The sequence below is a fragment of the Acomys minous genome (assembly GCF_964271855.1).
Source record: "Acomys minous genome assembly, chromosome: 6".
NCBI lineage: Eukaryota > Metazoa > Chordata > Mammalia > Rodentia > Muridae > Acomys > Acomys minous.
This window is the reverse complement of record NC_140487.1, coordinates 1,165,377-1,182,468: the sequence shown is the minus strand read 5'-3', so window position 1 is coordinate 1,182,468 and position 17,092 is coordinate 1,165,377. Positions and strand designations below refer to the sequence as shown.

The following is a 17,092-nucleotide window of genomic DNA, read 5'->3' as shown; positions in this document are numbered from 1 at the left end:
GGTAGTCTGTATGATTGATTTAGCCACCAATATAAGGCAAGAGGAGGTATGTGTAGGGCTAAGGGTGATAGGGGTGGTGCTAGCCCAAGCAGATGCACGTGGAGGCCAGAGGGAGACCTGGGACTTCTTTCTGAATTGGTTCTCTCCCTTGTTGTTTTAGACAGCATCTCTCCTTGACTCTGGAGCTCACTGACTAGGTGAGACCTTCTGGGCAGCGAGGCTCCGGATCGGCCTCTCTGATCTCAGGGCTGAGGTTACAGGTGTGAGCTGACATGCCCAGCTTTCACATGGGAGCTGGAGGCCCAAATCTGGGTCCTCCTTATGTTTGTAGAGCAAGTCCTTTGCTCCCCAAGCCATCTCCCTAGCACCAGGAGGCTGCTTAGCTACTAAAAATTATGAGCGTATGGATTATGCAGTGCACTGAAATGGCACTCAGCAAACAACGCTAAACAGAGCACACAGGAAAGGGCCTTTTGTTACTTTTCCAAGCTGTTGTTTTATGGCCACAAGGGACTCACTCCTATTTATTACTTCTCACCTAGGTGAATTCTGATCTGGAGGCTAGAACAGCACAGCACTGTAACCATCAATCACACTGTCACCAGCGAGAAGCAATTTGCTCTCCTCTCAGAGTGTGCGGTGCATTGTATTGGCCTGAAGGAGCGACAAAGGCAGGGCTTACAGACTCGGCACTGCTCACCCCACTACCTGAAGGGAACTGAGGCATGTCCTACCTTGTGGCCCTGGGGCAGGAGGAGGAGGGCGACCTCCGAGTGCCCAAACACTTCAGGGGCACTTTGTGGGGGGAAAGTTTTCACTTCCAAATTGGAGTCGCTCACAACGTTTTACTGTGCTTCCACTGTGTTCCAACTCTTTTTCTCATTCTCAAGTTCCCTGACCCTAGGAAGTTTTAATCTGATATGAAATCTTTAAGGAAAACAATACATGGAAGTGAAATTTTTCATTGGGATCAGCTTAATATATTATTTGTTTATCTTTAGTTTAAGGGAAAGAGGGGGTGGGTTCTGAGTGCAAACATTCTAAAAGACCACTATAGAAGTATCCAGCATTTAAAATAATCTACTCTTGGAAACCACATCTGGCTGGGCTTGGTGGTACACACCTTTAATCCCAGCACCCGAGAGGCAGGGGCAGTCGGATCTCTGTGAGTTCAAGGCCAGCCTGGTCTATAAAGTGAGTCTAGGACAGCCAAGGCTGTTACACACAGAGAAACCCTGTCTCAAAAAACAAAACAAACAAAGAAGAAGAAGAAGAAGAAGAAGAAGAAGAAGAAGAAGAAGAAGAAGAAGAAGAAGAAGAAGAAGAAGAAGAAGAAGAAGTCGTCACAGGGCTGGAGAGATAGCTCAGAGGTTAAGAGGTTGGCTCTTCCAGAGGTCCTGAGTTCAATTCCCAGCAATCATATGGCCGCTCAAAACCATCTGTAATGAGACCTGGTGCCCTCTTCTGGCCTGCAGGTGTACATGCAGGCAGAACACTGTAAACATAATAAATAAATACATCTTTTAAAAAAAAGAAGTCACATCTGCTGGCTGGATGTAGTGGCTGGAGTCTGGAAATCTGTCAGTTTCACGGAGGCTGAAGCAGGGTCCTGAGTCTAAGGCCATCTTAAGCTGTAGACTAGAACCCTCTCTCCAAAACCGAAACCAACAATCAAAACAAAAAGAAGTTACTCTTGTGGTACTCTATGGGTTGAGAGAGCAAAGACCCAGTTCTTAAGAGAACACATATAAAGGCCTCTTTTTCTCCCCCAAGTGTTTTGAGAGATACTATTGTGGCCATCTTTGGACAACATGAGCTTTCAAAAGTCAAATGGCCTTGCACAGCAGAACAGGTAAATGTATGGTGGTACGGTTGGCTGAGTCTACTCATGTGCTAAACAAACCAAGGAATATATATTGTTCAACTCAGGTAGACTTCTTTTTTATAATTCTTCACATTTAGAAAGGATAACAATGAACACTTCACTCCTGAACTTGGCTGGTGAATTGTAGCCTTTTTTTCTGTTCTATCATTGAGTGGCACATTTTTGTTCTGGATACTTGTCTGTCTGATATTTCATAATAAAAAGGTTACGAAATTCATCTAGTAAAGAGAACCAACTTGTTTGTTTGTCTTGCTTGTTTGTTTTGCTTGCTGCACTGGGGATTGAGCCCAGGATCTTTACCACTGAACTGCATCCTCACTTCTTTTCACTTTTAATGTGGAGACAGGGTCTAACTAAGCTGAGCAGGATGTTCCTTCCTCCCTTCTCAGCCTCCTGAGTAGCTAGGGCTTATAGACCTAGGTGACCAGGCCTAGATACTAGATTTATTAGGAGAAAAAAATCATTATGAACACAAGAAACATTACTCAACAAGAAAACGAATGTTAAATTCCATTTCCATCTCTAAAAAGTGTGTTGGGTTATATTTTTTTTTTTTGAGGAGTTACTTTTGAATTCTACTTTTGAATTCTCTTACTAAGTCTTTGTACTCAATGTGCAAAACGTGCATAAATGTAAAAAGTCACATTGCATATTGGCCTATATGAATTATGGATGCTTAACATAGCATTTTACATAGCTTGTATATGTGAAACTTCAATGGCTACTTAGGATTTCACTGTATTTAAATAAATAGCATGCTTTGTATTTTCTTGTCTTTGCAACTTTGTGGTTTTAATTCTCCATGTTGCTAAGCTAGATCCTAGGTACCCTATCTGGTTGCTCTCCATTCATTGTCTCATCCAGTTCCACAGCAGCCCATTTTACAGATGAGGAAACTGAAACTTGGAGAAGTTAAGCAACTTGCAAGTTTCATGTGGACTAGGTTTCACAATCACATGCTCACAGCCACGCTCCAGTATTCTCAACCCCCACCACATTTGTTTTGGACTCTTTCCATTCTGCCCACTAAGTAGAGGGACAGAATCCTGCCATGTCTGCGGAAGCGGATTTTATGGTTTCTCTGTACACCTCATTCATAAGGACGGTATTGACGAAAGGCTACACAGTATCCTCTCTTCTGGGTCCACATACACGATTTTAGAAAGTCTTGTTTTCCCATTTTGAGGTGTTTTGGTTGCCGGTATTTTGGTATTTTTGTGTGTGCAGTGTGTGTGTGTGTGTGTGTGTGTGTTGTGCACATGGGTGTGCAGGCCATCCAAAGCCCAGAGGAAGATGTCTGTAGTTTTCGTTTAATTGCTCTAATTCTTTACAGACAGGGTTTCTTTTCTTTTTCTTTTTTCTTTTTTGAGATAGGGTTTCTCTTGTAGTCCTGCCTGTCCTGGACTCTCTTTATAGAACAGGCTGGCCTGGAACTTATAGTGATCCACCTGCCTCTGCCTTCTGGGATTTAAGGTGTGTAAGACAGGGTTTCTTATTGAGCCAGAAACTCATCCACTGATATTTGGTTAGGCTGGCTAGCCAGAAAGCTTTTTTCCTTGGCAGGTACTCACATACATCACACACACACACACACACACACACACACACACACACACACACACAAAGACAAACTAAAAAAAAACTTTTAAGTTAGCTCTTAAAAGAACAGAAACAGATTTAGAGACAAACCCTTTAGTTGTTTCTCTGAATAAACTTAATAGAGGATTTTATTTTATTTTGAGACAGGGTTTCTCTGTGTAACCTTGGCTGTCCTGGATTCGCTTTGTAGACCAGGCTGGCCTTGAACTTATAGTGATCTGCCTGCCTCTGCCTCCTAAGTACTGGGATTACAGGTATGCACAGCTATGCCTGGCTTTTTATGTGGGTTCTTGGGGAGTCTAGCTCGGGTCTTCCACTTGCATAGTGAGCACTGTACTATTTCCTTAACCCTGGTCCTATTTTTGAAAGCAAATTTTTTCTTTTATAACTATTGCTCTTTTTCTACCATTCAATTTTCACAAACTTACAATAAAAAATACTTCTTTAGGTTTTTGTGTGGACTTTTTACAAGAAAAGGCCTATTTCTCCATCTCTTAAAAAACTTTAAGGGGCTGGAGAGTTGGCTCAGTGGTTAAGAGCACTGTCTGCTCTTCCAAAGGTCCTGGGTTCAATTCCCAGCACCCACATGGCAGCTCACAACTGTCTGTAACTCCAAGATCTGACACCTACACACCAATGCACATAAATTAAAGTTAAATAAAAATATTAAAAAAAAACTTTAAATTGCTGCCTTTGTATATTGGTTTTTATATAACTGTATAATAAATGCCTTTAAAATTCAGTATCAAGGGAAATGGCTGGATCTTCCCACAAGTAAAGTGTTTGTTTTGATCAATGAAATTTATATAATCTTACATTATCATTTTTATTTTCATCTTGGTTGGGAGTACTACCTAGGACAGCGGTTCTCAACTTTCCTAATACTGTGACCGTTTAATACAGTTCCTCATGTTGTAGTGACCCCCAACCATAAGATTATTTTGTTGCCACGTCACAGCTGTAAGTTTGCTACTGTTATGAATCATAATGTAAATATCTAGGGTACAAGATATCTGATTTGTGATTCCTGGGGGGGTCATGACCACGGTGACAATGGCGTTACCCTGGGTCTTTGCTATAGAATGCTGATTTTACAGAAGGTAGAGATTTTGCCTGTCTTTGTTTTTTGGTGGCAAAGGTCTAGGCAGAGAAAGAGGTCAAAGGCCCTAGGGTGGGTGTCTCAAAATGTATCAACATCACCTCTCAGGTTGTTAAGCTTGTTTCAATTTCAGTGTGAAGAAACATCTTACACATTCTAAGCACTCTCCAGAGAGCAAATTCTGGCAACCACGCCCCGCTGAGCAACGAGGTGTCCTGTAATTGAGAACTGCCTTCCCGTCCCACAAAAGCATTTCTTATTGGAAGTTATGCCACTCTGAAGCACAAAGAACAGTCTTAGGGATGGTTTTCTGGGCTTTGGTGTCTCTTTGGTATTAGGATGGAATGCGGAAGGGAAAAAGGATGGAATGTGGTTTCAAATATTTACCTTCCAGCGGAATTAATCTGGAGAAGATCTAGCAAGGAGCACCTGACATCCACCATGAACGGACCACACACCTCTTAAGCTGCCCTCTGAACCCTGGCTCTGTCTTGGCTCTGCCCTTGCCCTTTGCCTGGAGCAACCACACGTCTTTCTTTCTGGACTCTGGTCTTTGGCTGCCCCACCCTGACATTCTAGCTACTTTGCTCTTCAAAGCCTAACGGTCATTTTGCTGCTTCTTAGCTTTGCAGTCCTGACCCCTGCAAGGTTTGGTTACTCTTCCGTGCTCTAGTCCTTCGTTCAGAGAGCCCACACTGCTTTCCCGGCAGGAACCAAGGCCACCACAGAGGCTCGGCCTCTGCTGGTTTCAGGTGACTGCCTTCCCTGGGAAGGGCCCCAGGGTCACTCTTGCATGGACGCCTGCTGTCTTCTGGTTCTATGTTCTGCTTTATAGAGCAGATTGAGAGCATAAAAAGTGACCACATCAATGTTCTCAAAATGTTTCATATGGTCTCTTTTCCTTTGTTATCATTTTTCTACATAAGCAATAAAATAAGCCTTACTAGGTTAAACTACGTGAATATTTACATAATCAGGCTGGGGAAGTATCTACATTATAAAGCGTTTTCCTAGCATGTACGCTCACTGATCCATGCTCAGCAGTGTCATCTCTGGCCCGCCAGCCTGCTCTGTGGCTTTTGGGTTTGCCAATCTTTTAATTAGAAGAGTTATTCCTGGGGCTGAAGCAATGACTCAGTGGTTAAGAGCACTTCCTGCCCTTCCAGAGGAGTTCAATTTGGTTCCTGTCACCAACAAACTGTAGCTTCAGCTCCAGAGGTCTGATGCCCTCTTCTGGCATTGGCAGGCACTCACATACATCACACACACACACACACACACACACACACACACACACACACACACATACACACAAAGATAAAATAAAAAAATTTGGGGGCTGGAGAGATGGGCCAGTGGTTAAGAGTACTGACTGTTCTTCCAAAGGACCTGGCTTCAATTCCCAGAACCCACATGGCAGTTTACAACTGTCTGTAACTCCATTATCTGACACTCTTACACAGACATACATGCAGGCAAATATCAATGCACAAAAATAAAAATAAATAACTTTTAAAAATTATTTAAAGTTAGTTCTTAAATAAACAGAAACAGATTTAGAGATAAACCCTTTGTTTCTTTGGATAAACCTAACAGAGGAGTTTTGTTTGTTTGTTTTTTGTCTTGTTTTGTTTTTTCAGAGGCAAGGTTTCTCTATGTAGCCTTGGCTGTTGTGGACTCACTTTGTAGACTAGGCCGGCCTCGAACTCACTGTGATCCATCTGCCTCTGTCTCCCAAGTGCTGGGATTAAAGATGTGCACCACCACACCCGGTGGTACAAGACAGTTTTTAGAGGGATAAACCATTTCTTTTTACCTTGTATTGTGCATGTGTACATGTATGCATTCATGTGTATGTGTGGATGTTTGCATGCAAGTGTGCATGTGGGTGTGGAGGTCAGGGAACAACCTAGGGTGTTGTTCCTCGGGGGCCTATTACCTTTTGTTTGAGACAGGCCTGGACACTTTACCAAGTGTGCTTGGCTCGATGGCCACCAAGCTCCGCCCCTATCTCATCACAGCTGGGATTACAGGTGTACGACACTGTGCCTGGCTTTTTGTGTGTGCTGTGAGAATCTGAGCAGGTTGCATGGCAAGTGGATTGCCAACTGAGTCATTCCCCCCACCCAGGAGGAAATAATTGTATGAACAATTTTGGGGAGTGGAGATTGAGACAGGGTTGTTTTTTGTTTGTGTGTGTGTATGTGTGTGTGTGTAGCCCTGGAAGTTCTGGAACTCACTCTGTAGACCAGGCTGGCCTCAAATTCAGATGTATCCGCCTGCTTTTGCCCCAAAGTGCTGGGATTAAATGTGTGTGTTAACATTACCTGCCACGAACAATTTTTGTTTCTATCTCCGCTTTTTCAAGACAGGATTTCTCTGTGTAGCCTTGGCTGTCCTGCATTTACTTTGTAGACTGGTTGGCCTCAAATTCACAGCATCCACCTGCCTCTGCTGGGATTAAAGGAGTGTGCCACCATGCCCAGCTGCCAAGAAGAATTTTTAAAAAATAGTTCTGTGGGTTCCAAAATGGATCATTAATGTAATTAACTATAAACCTACTAGCAATCATGTCCATTAATAAAAAATATTATATGGATAGTCTATGTTGTGATATGACAATACAGATAAGCACAGTATCAGCACTGAATACTCCAGATACTTCTAAAGAGTCTCACTTCACACACATACACACACACACACACACACACACACACACACACACACACACACCTCAACAAGTATGACATAGATGATTGCTCTGAATTTCATGAAGTAGAAAAAGAAAACATTTAGGACCAGGATTCAAACTTCCAAACCACGTGCCATATGTGTGTCCTGAAAAATGACTTGTTTTACTTGGAACCGAGAACAAGAGAAGGCTGTGCAATTGGTCCAAGCTGCCCTGTGAACTTTTCTGCCCTTGGCTATATAATTCATTAGGCCCATTAGGGCTTGACTTGTAAGTGGCAGATAATAATGCTGTCAAGTGAATCTTACAGGGTCATATAGATGAATCATAGACTGGATCATTATAGTACTGCAACAAAGCCTCTGAGAATAATAAGCTGTCGTTATTATATCAATAAAGCCTGTAACTGGCCATTAATATGAACTAAATGATTAACCTTGGACCACATGCTTATTCATGTGGTCAGTCTGAGCAGCCCATCATGTTCTTGGGAAATATCTGACCAACCAGGCCATAAAGTTAGTATCTATAGTGGCATTGTTTCATCAAATCAAAGTACACACACACACACACACACACACACACACACACACACACGGGTCATAATAGTATGGTATAGGAAGGAACATAATACATTCCATATGAAAGAACTCAGAAGTTGATGGCTGCAGCTGCCCACTCCCTCTTCTGGGAATTCTTGTAAGACAGTGATGGACATAAATCTATCCACTCGGTTTTCAGAGCTTGGGTCAGCTCTGAATCAGCACCTAGTTGATTATTTTGCATGGGGGTCCTTAAGGGGGCTGGATCCTTCAGAAGGAGAAGTGGCCAGATACTCAACCATTTATATTCTGAAGCCCAGGATTAGAATGGTAGTGGCTAGCCTGCCTTATGTAAAATTAAGATACACATGGTTTTTCTTGGGTTTAGGATGAAATGGAAACACAAGACTCTGTAAGCAGGAGTGAACAGATCCATGTCTCCATGAATTGTTCTATGTCAGAATTTACTTAGTGAGGGTTTGGAGAGGTGTTGCTCTTGCAGAAAAACAAACAAACAAACAAACCTGGGCTTAGTCCCCAGCACCCACAGGGAAGCTTACATCCATCCACAACTCCAGTCCCAGAGGATCCAGCAGCCTCCTCTGGCCTCTGCGGGCACACATGTAGTACACCCACATGCATGCTGACACACATGTAGTACACCCACATGCATGCTGACACACATGTAGTACACCCACATGCATGCTGACACACATGTAGTACACCCACATGCATGCTGACACACATGTAGTACACCCACATGCATGCTGACACACATGTAGTACACCCACATGCATGCTGACACACATGTAGTACACCCACATGCATGCTGACACACATGTAGTACACCCACATGCATGCTGACACACATGTAGTACACCCACATGCATGCTGACACACATGTAGTACACCTACATGCATGCTGACAAGACACTCATACACATAGAACACAAAGAAATTACAAGCTGTTCAATGATAACAGCTCGCACTGTAATCTTAGCTTCCCCTCTAAATACCCCCAGCACTGATGGAAGGGAAAGGAGAGAGAAGACTGCCTCCAACTGCTGTGCCAACTGAACCGACTGAAAACACATTCCTCACTGTAGCCCAGCCAGGCTGGCCCCACACTCAACATACTTAATATCCTGCCTCTGTGTCCTGAGTGCTAGGATTACAGATGTATGTGACCACACCCAACTTTATGAATGGCTAGGGATCAAACTCAGGGCTTTGTATACATTAAGTAGGCAATGTACCAACTGAGCTATATCCCCAGACTCCTTTTTGGTTGTTTTCTCTGGACAAAGAAAGTCTCTATTGCCTACACTAGCCTGGAACTCACTATGTAGCTCAGGCTGTCCTCAAATTCACAGTTACCCTCTTGCCTTAGCTCGGTGTTGAGATTACAGGAATGAGTCGCCATACCTTGTTCTGATACATTATCATCATCATCATTATTAAAGAAAGCAATGCTGGGGCAACAGGGAGTATATTACTAATAGCTTCTTCTTTATTTTTTTTCCCCGAGACAGGGTCTCTCTGTGTTACCCTTGGCTGTCCTGGACTTACTTTGTAGACCAGGCTGGCCTCGAACTCACACCGATCCGCCCCCCTCTGCCTCCCGAGTGCTGGGATTAAAGGAGTGCACCAAGTGTATAGGTCAGTTCAGCCACGGCACAACTGACTACAGTACCAGCAGGGTAGGAAGCACCTCACTTGGGAAAAGTCTCGTTCAAAGGGTCTGGGGATACAGAAGAGGGAGAATTATTTCCGGTTGGAGTGAAAGCTGTGTCTGAACTGATTGATACATTGTTGCAAGAGAGTGTGTGTTTGGAGTGAGTTATACACTGTAGCTAGGACTGCTGGAGTCATGGTGAGCAACCCGAGGCAACCATTCCCAGCTCTGTGTCTCCCTTGGAGGCTGAGGGAGTTTGCCTTAGACGTGAGTCTTGGTTCACAGACAGCAAGGTTAAAACACAAGCTTACTACTTTCAGCTTCTTAAGTCTGGAGAGCACAAGGGACCAGGATTCTACCTTGAAGAAGGTATGATATGAGGCACAAGCCAGAGCTCTAAGAGCGCAGAATAGAGCCAGAAGCAAAGAAGAGATCCAGTGTTGAGGCCACTTTAGTACCCATTCTTGGTTTCTTCTCCCTTGCTAATCTGAATGACATCTCTGCTGCCTCTGCAGTGAGGAGAGGCCTTGCAACAGCTACTTCCACGTGCTTCCCCTGTTGTTGTTGTGTTAAGGGCAGCTATTTCTGGAACTGGTCTTTCCTTTTTCTTGCCTCCTCTTTTTCTTCCAGTGCTCTCAGCTGAAGCAGCTGTTCTGCAGTTGTAGAAGACAAACCAAGAGAACTGCAAGCGCTCTGCGACACACACGAGCTTCTAAACACTGCGACACACATGAGCTTCTAAACACGTTTTCCTAACTCCTTGATCTACAAGAGAAAAGAGTATGCTTATCTTGAAGTTAATACAGCTTGCTGTTATTTGGCGAAACCTTTGTAACTGAGTTTGCTAATCATTGACTTAAGGGTTCTAGGGATAGAAAAAAAAAATAAAAATGCGCAAGTTGGTTCTATCCTTGCTTGACCATCTATAGTTAGAGACCCAGAGCAATACACTCCCATATAACAAAGGTGATACCACTGTCTGGAGATTTACTTATGTTTTGGTCTTTAGAAATCTGTATACCAAAAAAAAAAAAAAAAAAAGAAAAGAAAAAAAGAAAAGAAAAGAAAAGGGAATCTGTCTGGCAGGCAGTCTGCCATGATAAAACCCAACAGTGTTCAAAGGCAAGCTACAGCAGAAGTAAGACAGTATGTAACTGTACAAGGCTACTGACACCTACAGTGGCTCAACGGCATTCAGGGGAAGGAAAGGAAGGTTGACTTCGCCACTACACAGCAGTAAGACCAGGTTCAAACTTGACACTTTGTAGCCATCACCCTGATGGCTGTACAGATGAGTATTATGCTCCACGCATCCATTCCATGATAAGGCAGCTTCTCTTCTTTGGGTCGATCTAAACTTTGCACTTAGGGTTTACAAAATATTTATACTTCAAAGCTTAGGACAAATGGTCTTTTTTGTTTGTTTGGCATTTTGATGACAGGGTCTTGCTATGTATCCCTGGCTGACCTACCATTTACCATACAGCCCCGGCTGGCCTCGAACTTGTATAAGTCCTCCTGTTTCTGTCTTCCAGGTGTTGTGCTCCTAAAGTCTTCTCCCTTTTCCTCTCTTTCTTTCTTTCTTCTTCTTATTCTTTTCTGAGACAGGGTTTCTCTGTGTAGTCTTGGCCATCCTGGACTCAGTTCATAGTCCCAGGCTGGCCTCGAACTCATAGGGATCTGCTGGTATTAAAGGTGTTTACCACATCCAGTTTCTTTCTTCTTCTTGATATATTTTTAAAAAGATTTATTTATTATTGTGTATATAGTGTTCTGTCTGCATGTATACCTGCAGGTCAGAAGAGGACATTAAATTACATTATAGATGGTTGTGAGCCACCATGTGGCTGCTGGAACTTTAACTCAGGACCTTTGGAAGAGCAGTTGGTGCTCTTAACCACTGAGCCATCTCTCCAGCCCAATAATTTTTATTCATTATTATTAAAAACAATTTCCTCTTTAGTTTCCTTGAGGCAAGATCTCACTCTGTAGCCCTGACAGCCTGGAAACTCGCTCTGAAACCCAGGCTGTCTTCTCATGCAGCCCTAGTGCTTTAGCCTGTAAATGCGGGAAACAGAGCCACACAACACCTCATGCCTGTAGACCAGGCTAGCCTCGAACTCACAGCGATCCGCCTGACTCTGCATCCGGAGTACTGGGACTAAAGGCATGCGCCACCACGCCCAGCTCCAAACCTAATGTTATAAAGTAAAAAATAATTGGAATGGTTCCTTAAAAAAGAAAGATTATGCAGGGTGTGGTGGCACACACCTTTAATCCCAGCACCCGGGAGGCAGAGGCAGAGGCAGGCAGATCGCTGTGAGTTCGAGGCCAGCCTGGTCTACAGAGTGAGTCCAGGACAGCCAAGGCTACACAGAGAAACCCTGTCTCAAAAAACAAACAAACAAAAAAAAAAAAAAAAAAAAGAAAGATTATATAAAGCTGTGAGAGCTGCTACATGCCTGTAATCCCAGGACTCAGGAGGCTGAGGCAGGAAAGTTGAGGGCCTTAGAATACTTGGGGAGACCCTATCATACAAAACAATTTAAGAAAAAAACCAAGGGCATAATAGTATTATGCCATTATGCACTTTAATCAAATTTGGGCTACATGAGGCATATACAAACACTTTAAAAACTTACATAAGAGATTCTGCTAACAGGCATGATGGCAAGATTAAAATTTAATCACCTAGCTGATGGTGTGTGATACAATTGTTACCAGCCATGTGTGCTAAATTAATTAAACTTAAATGACATTAAGAATTCACTCTCTCAGAAGCCGGGTGTGGTGGCACACACCTTTAATTCCAGCACTTGGAGGCAGAGGCAGGTGGATCGCTGAGTTTGAGGCCAGCCTGTTCTACAAAGAGAGTCCAGGACAGCCAAGATAACACAGAGAAACCAAAAAACAAAAACAAAAACAAAAAAAACAAAAAAAAAAAAAAAAAAAACCAAAAAAAAAAAAAAAAAAGAAAGAAAGAAAGAAAGAAAGAAAAATAATTCACTCACTCAGTTTCACTTGCCACACCTTGTCTGATAGAGCACAGAGAGAACATTTCATCACTGCAGAAAGTTTTTTTTGTTTTTTGTTTTTTGTTTTTCGAGACAGGGTTTCTCTATGTAGCCTTGGCTGTCCTGGACTCGCTTTGTAGACCAGGCTGGCCTTGAACTCACAGCGATCCGCCTGCCTCTGCCTCCTGAAGAAAGTTTTAGAGAATACTGGTCTAGACTTTTCCCTGTAAATAAATATATACTAAAACTACAAACCGCATTTAGTTATGTATCTGTGCACACGTCACAGTTGGCTTTCTCATTCCACCACGCGGGTTGCAGGGATTGAACTCACGTCACTAGGCTTGCATGCAAGCACCTTTACCTGTTCAACTGTTGAGACTTTTGTTCACTTTAAAAGAGATAAAAACAAAACATCAAATATCCTCCCTTGAAGAAAGATTGTTTGTGCTTTGCAGGCTTTTCCTAAGGACTACATTGTATACTGTAGGGGAAAAGTACTTAGCAGGCTCCATATAATCTGACTGTTAGTAATGCCTAGTAGGATCAATGGTTGTGTAGAAATAGAAAATTAATACAAGGCAAAAGAGAATTAACTGGCTGAGTACGGGAAAAAGACAGTAATTGTAATCAGAAAATGAGATGCTTGGAATTACAACTTAAAAAAAATCTATCGTGGAAGTAGTGTCTTGAGTGTAGGGCCAGTTTTCACGAGGCCATTCTCCCTGGTGAACAGGAACGCATCGTCCTTCTAAAAACTGCTATTTACTTCCAATCGGCGTTAGTGGAACTCAGGAGCAGTGATACCCAGGTGACACTCAGCAAGGGAGAGCCGCGGGCACATTCCGGGTCAAGACTAAACATGGGCGGGTCGCCCAACGGCTGCGACTTTCCAAAGTTCCCTCTACTCTGCTGAAGCGAAACCTCGGAACTCCGAGAGCAGCCAGACTCCCTCCGGACGGCCTCCATGGCTTCAAGTCCCAAGTTCTCCAGTTCCGGTGTACAGCTCCGGAACCTTGGGGTACACGTGGGCGCTCGGCTGCCTGAGGGGCGGGGCGGGGCGGGGGCGGGGCCAGGCGGGAGGGGCGAGGCCGGCCCCGCCCCCGGGGTTCCCATGGCTCCCCGCGCCCCACCGCCAGATGCTGACGTGTCCTTTCTTTCCCACTACACCTCCCGACAGCACCGTCTCAGACTTTCCCGGAAGTTCCGCCCCTCCGTTTGCCCGTCACCGCAAATCAGCTCTTTCAGCGCTTCCCGGAGCTCCCCTCCCGGTTGGGGACCGAAGGGCGGGGCTTCGCAGACAGAGCGCCTATTGGCTCGAGGTCCGGCGGGTTCTGGACGCTAATTGGCCGGAGGGCGGTGGCGCTCTGGCACGCTTGCGCGGCGAGTAGAACGTGTGGCGGCGGCGGAGATCGCGTCTCCTCTTTTGCTCCCAGTCCCGCTGCTGCTCCAGTGTGCGCCTGGTGCCGCCGTCCATCCAGCCCGCCGTCGGTAGCCGGTCGCCCGCCTGCCCCTCGCCGCGGCAGCCTCTCACCAGCGCCGACACCCACCTTGACACCTCCAGCCCGTCCGGCCGCCCCTCTCGCTGCCTTTCCAGCTCCACACATGGCCTCCTCCGCGCAGAGCGGCGGCTCCTCCGGGGGACCCGCGGTCCCCACCGTGCAGCGGGGCATCGTCAAGATGGTGAGAGCAGGGCCCTCGGACCCGGACCCCTGTGCCGCTTTGGAGCGGGAGTCAGGCATCGACTCCTTGCCCTCCCGACAGCTTGCATGGTCTCAGCTCGCCCTTCCTCTGCCCCTTCCTCACTCTCTCGCCTGCTCTCGGAATCTTCACCAGACAGAACCCGACGCGAACCCCCCTTGACGTTTGCCTCCCGTGCACCCTGTCATGGTTCGGTCACAGGAATTTCCGTGGTCGTGGCTTTCGGAGCCCCTGGCTGTTACCAGAAGCAGATCTATTACGGGTTCATTAACGGAGATAGTTCATGAGTAGTTCCTCCCAACCTCCCCCCTCCCTCCCCTTTCTGCCTATTTTGACAGACACCGATCAGTTCGCAGTTCTTCGAGACCCTGACGTCGTTTCCTGGAACTCCGGGAGTGCTTGGCTGTCATGAAGCTTTTCTCTTTCTACTGACTCTCAGTTACTTAAAGTTTTCTCAACTCTCTTTCCCACCATTAGCCCTGTGTCTTGTTTGTAGGCCCGAAAGCTCCTGATCGTTAGGTACTTTTGACTTAAAAATTTAGGCTGGCAGGGCTTTTGTACTGAGTAGCATTTTTCTCACTTCCTAAGGATAGGGGGACTGTTTTAAAGAGGGCAAGTTAACTTGCCTTAGGGCACATGGCGGTTTGGATTGGAGCCACTAAGGAGAGCCCAGGTGTTTGAATTCCCTGTGTGGCGCTCTGAACACTATAGATCTGGCCCACTGGCATACTTCACTTCATTCTGAATTTAGAGTTCGATCACCCTCACTTCCACCCTAACACATTTGTTTTTCTTATATCGACTCTTTTTATCTTCCCACATCTTCAGATCTGACATTTCTTGTTTGTTAATAGATTTTTCTGGTTGAGGTGGCTGTAATCTTTTTGGATTGCTTTTCATATCTTAACTCTGATGTTGCCCTCCAGACTGGAAGATTTTTTTTCCCTGTCAAAGAGCCAGTTTTAAAAACATTCTATTTTGCTGCCCCATCGTCTTTCAAAGAATTAATATACTGTGTGTGTGTGTGTGTGTTCCATTGCCTCAGTTTTGTGTGTGGCACAGACCGGCAGACCCCGGGATTTCACTGGCCGGCCAGCCCACTAACATGAAGCTTTAGGTGCATTGAGAGACCCTCCAGGGCATAAGGAGGAGAGCAATAGAGGGACACACTGACAGTCTCTGCTGTGCTCCCAATATCTTTTTTTGGCCTCTGAATGGGTGCTCGGTCACATGTTCCTTAACATGTGCTCACATATGTACACACACTTGTGCAACTCTTCAACATGAATATTCTGCAGCTCTGTGTGTGTGTGTGTGTGTGTGTGTGTGTGTGTGTGAATTCAACCTCCAGGGTCCTCTAATTTTAATATATCTATTTCTTAGATAGTAACCAGCTAGCAGCTGGGTGTTCTTGGGGTGAGCAGTATCGCCTCTGTTGCCTTTTCTATTTATGTATAGATGGTCAGAACTCATCAGGTCCAGTGAGTAGGGGATTTCCGAGCTCCATGTTTTCTCTCTTTGAAATCTCTACTCTTGAAAGGATGTTCCTGAAGTGCTTCCTCTTTCATCACCATTTTCATTTGTACCGGTTCTCCTCATAGGAACACAGAGTGTACACTTAGCTGTCTGCTGTGGTTTTGGTGGCCTGCAGTAGATTTTTTTTTTTAAAGTTTTTCTGCTAAGGTTTGACTTTTTCTTAAAGGCCTCCCTTAGAAGCTGAAGTGATTTTTGCTTCTAACAATGTTGGAAGTGTCCAGGGTATTTGCGTTCTCAGAAGTGATTGCGCCTTCTTACAGATTCCTTCCTGTGTTAGCAACAGTCACTGTCACATCCGCAGCTGGTCTCCACATTGTCTCGTTTCTGTCATCTAGCAAGCAGATGTCTAAGTGAGGCTCAGATAGGCTAACTGACCCAGACAGCTAGGTACCTTTTATTAGTAATAAGAGGCAGAGCTGAAACTGGAACCCAGGTCTGCTTGCCACTATACAAGCTAATGTAAACCACGCTGCTGAGGACTCAGGACTCGGGGGTATTACTTTCTGATGTAAAGGGTGGGGCCAGTGATGCATGGCCACAAATTGTAGGCAAGTGAAGCTGACTGTAATTAAGCTGAGAAAAGCTTAGATGCTGTTCCAGGACATGCTGGTTGCTGCTGCTGAGGCTGTGAGACTGCATTTGGTCCTTATGGTTGCTGTGTGGTGTTTGAGATTCAGTCATTTGAACAGTCTGTATCGGGCATGGGCCGCCACAGGCTGTGACCACACTACAGCAGGGTGGGTAAGTAGCAGCAGATTTGTGCCAGCTTTAGAAGCGTTATCTGGAATGAAAAATCGACCAAAGACAAATTGCTCTCTGAAGCTCTTCTGCTAAGCAAAGTTGTATTTTCCTGGAGAGTAATCGTTTCCAGTGGTACTGGGAAGTGCTCTGTAAGAAGTCTGCCAAGGAGGGTGCGTTCTTTTTTTTTTTTTTCAGGAAGGAGAGAAAGAAGCAGGTTGATAGGTTAGAACACAGAGGTGCTGCTTTCTTCTGTCTTCTGGAAGGGTGTGGAATTGGAACACTGAGTAAGCAAAGCTGTGCTTTTTAGTGGGAGCATTCGGATTCCTGTGGACTGGGCTGGTCTGAGGGTCAAAAATGATTGACGGTGGAGGTTTTTCTGCATTGGGAAGGAATAGTTCTCTCTCTCTCTCTCTCTCTCTCTCTCTCTCTCTCTCTCACTCTTTCCTTCTTTTTTCTCTCTGGTAAAAGAAAGTGTTGTGGGGGCCATCGACAGTCTGTTTCTTTTGGTCTCTGAGAACCAAATTTAAAAGACTTTCTAGTACTGACTGTGATGCCAGTGTGTCTGTTGTGCTGTCCAGATTGGGGATGATCTGGGGTATCATTAAGGA

At 44.9% G+C, this 17,092-nt stretch overlaps 1 protein-coding gene across 1 annotated transcript in view; it reads left to right on the top strand.

The window, feature by feature from the left end:
• The first annotated feature begins 13,874 nt into the window (after positions 1–13,874).
• The window catches only part of SND1 (staphylococcal nuclease and tudor domain containing 1), a 406,636-nt gene continuing 403,418 nt past the window's right edge, over positions 13,875–17,092 (top strand). Inside the window, exon 1 of the mRNA XM_084788021.1 lies at positions 13,875–14,189. Within this exon, the coding sequence (XP_084644147.1) occupies positions 14,112–14,189 (78 nt within the window). The 5' untranslated portion in view covers positions 13,875–14,111. The remainder of the gene's footprint in view (positions 14,190–17,092) is intronic.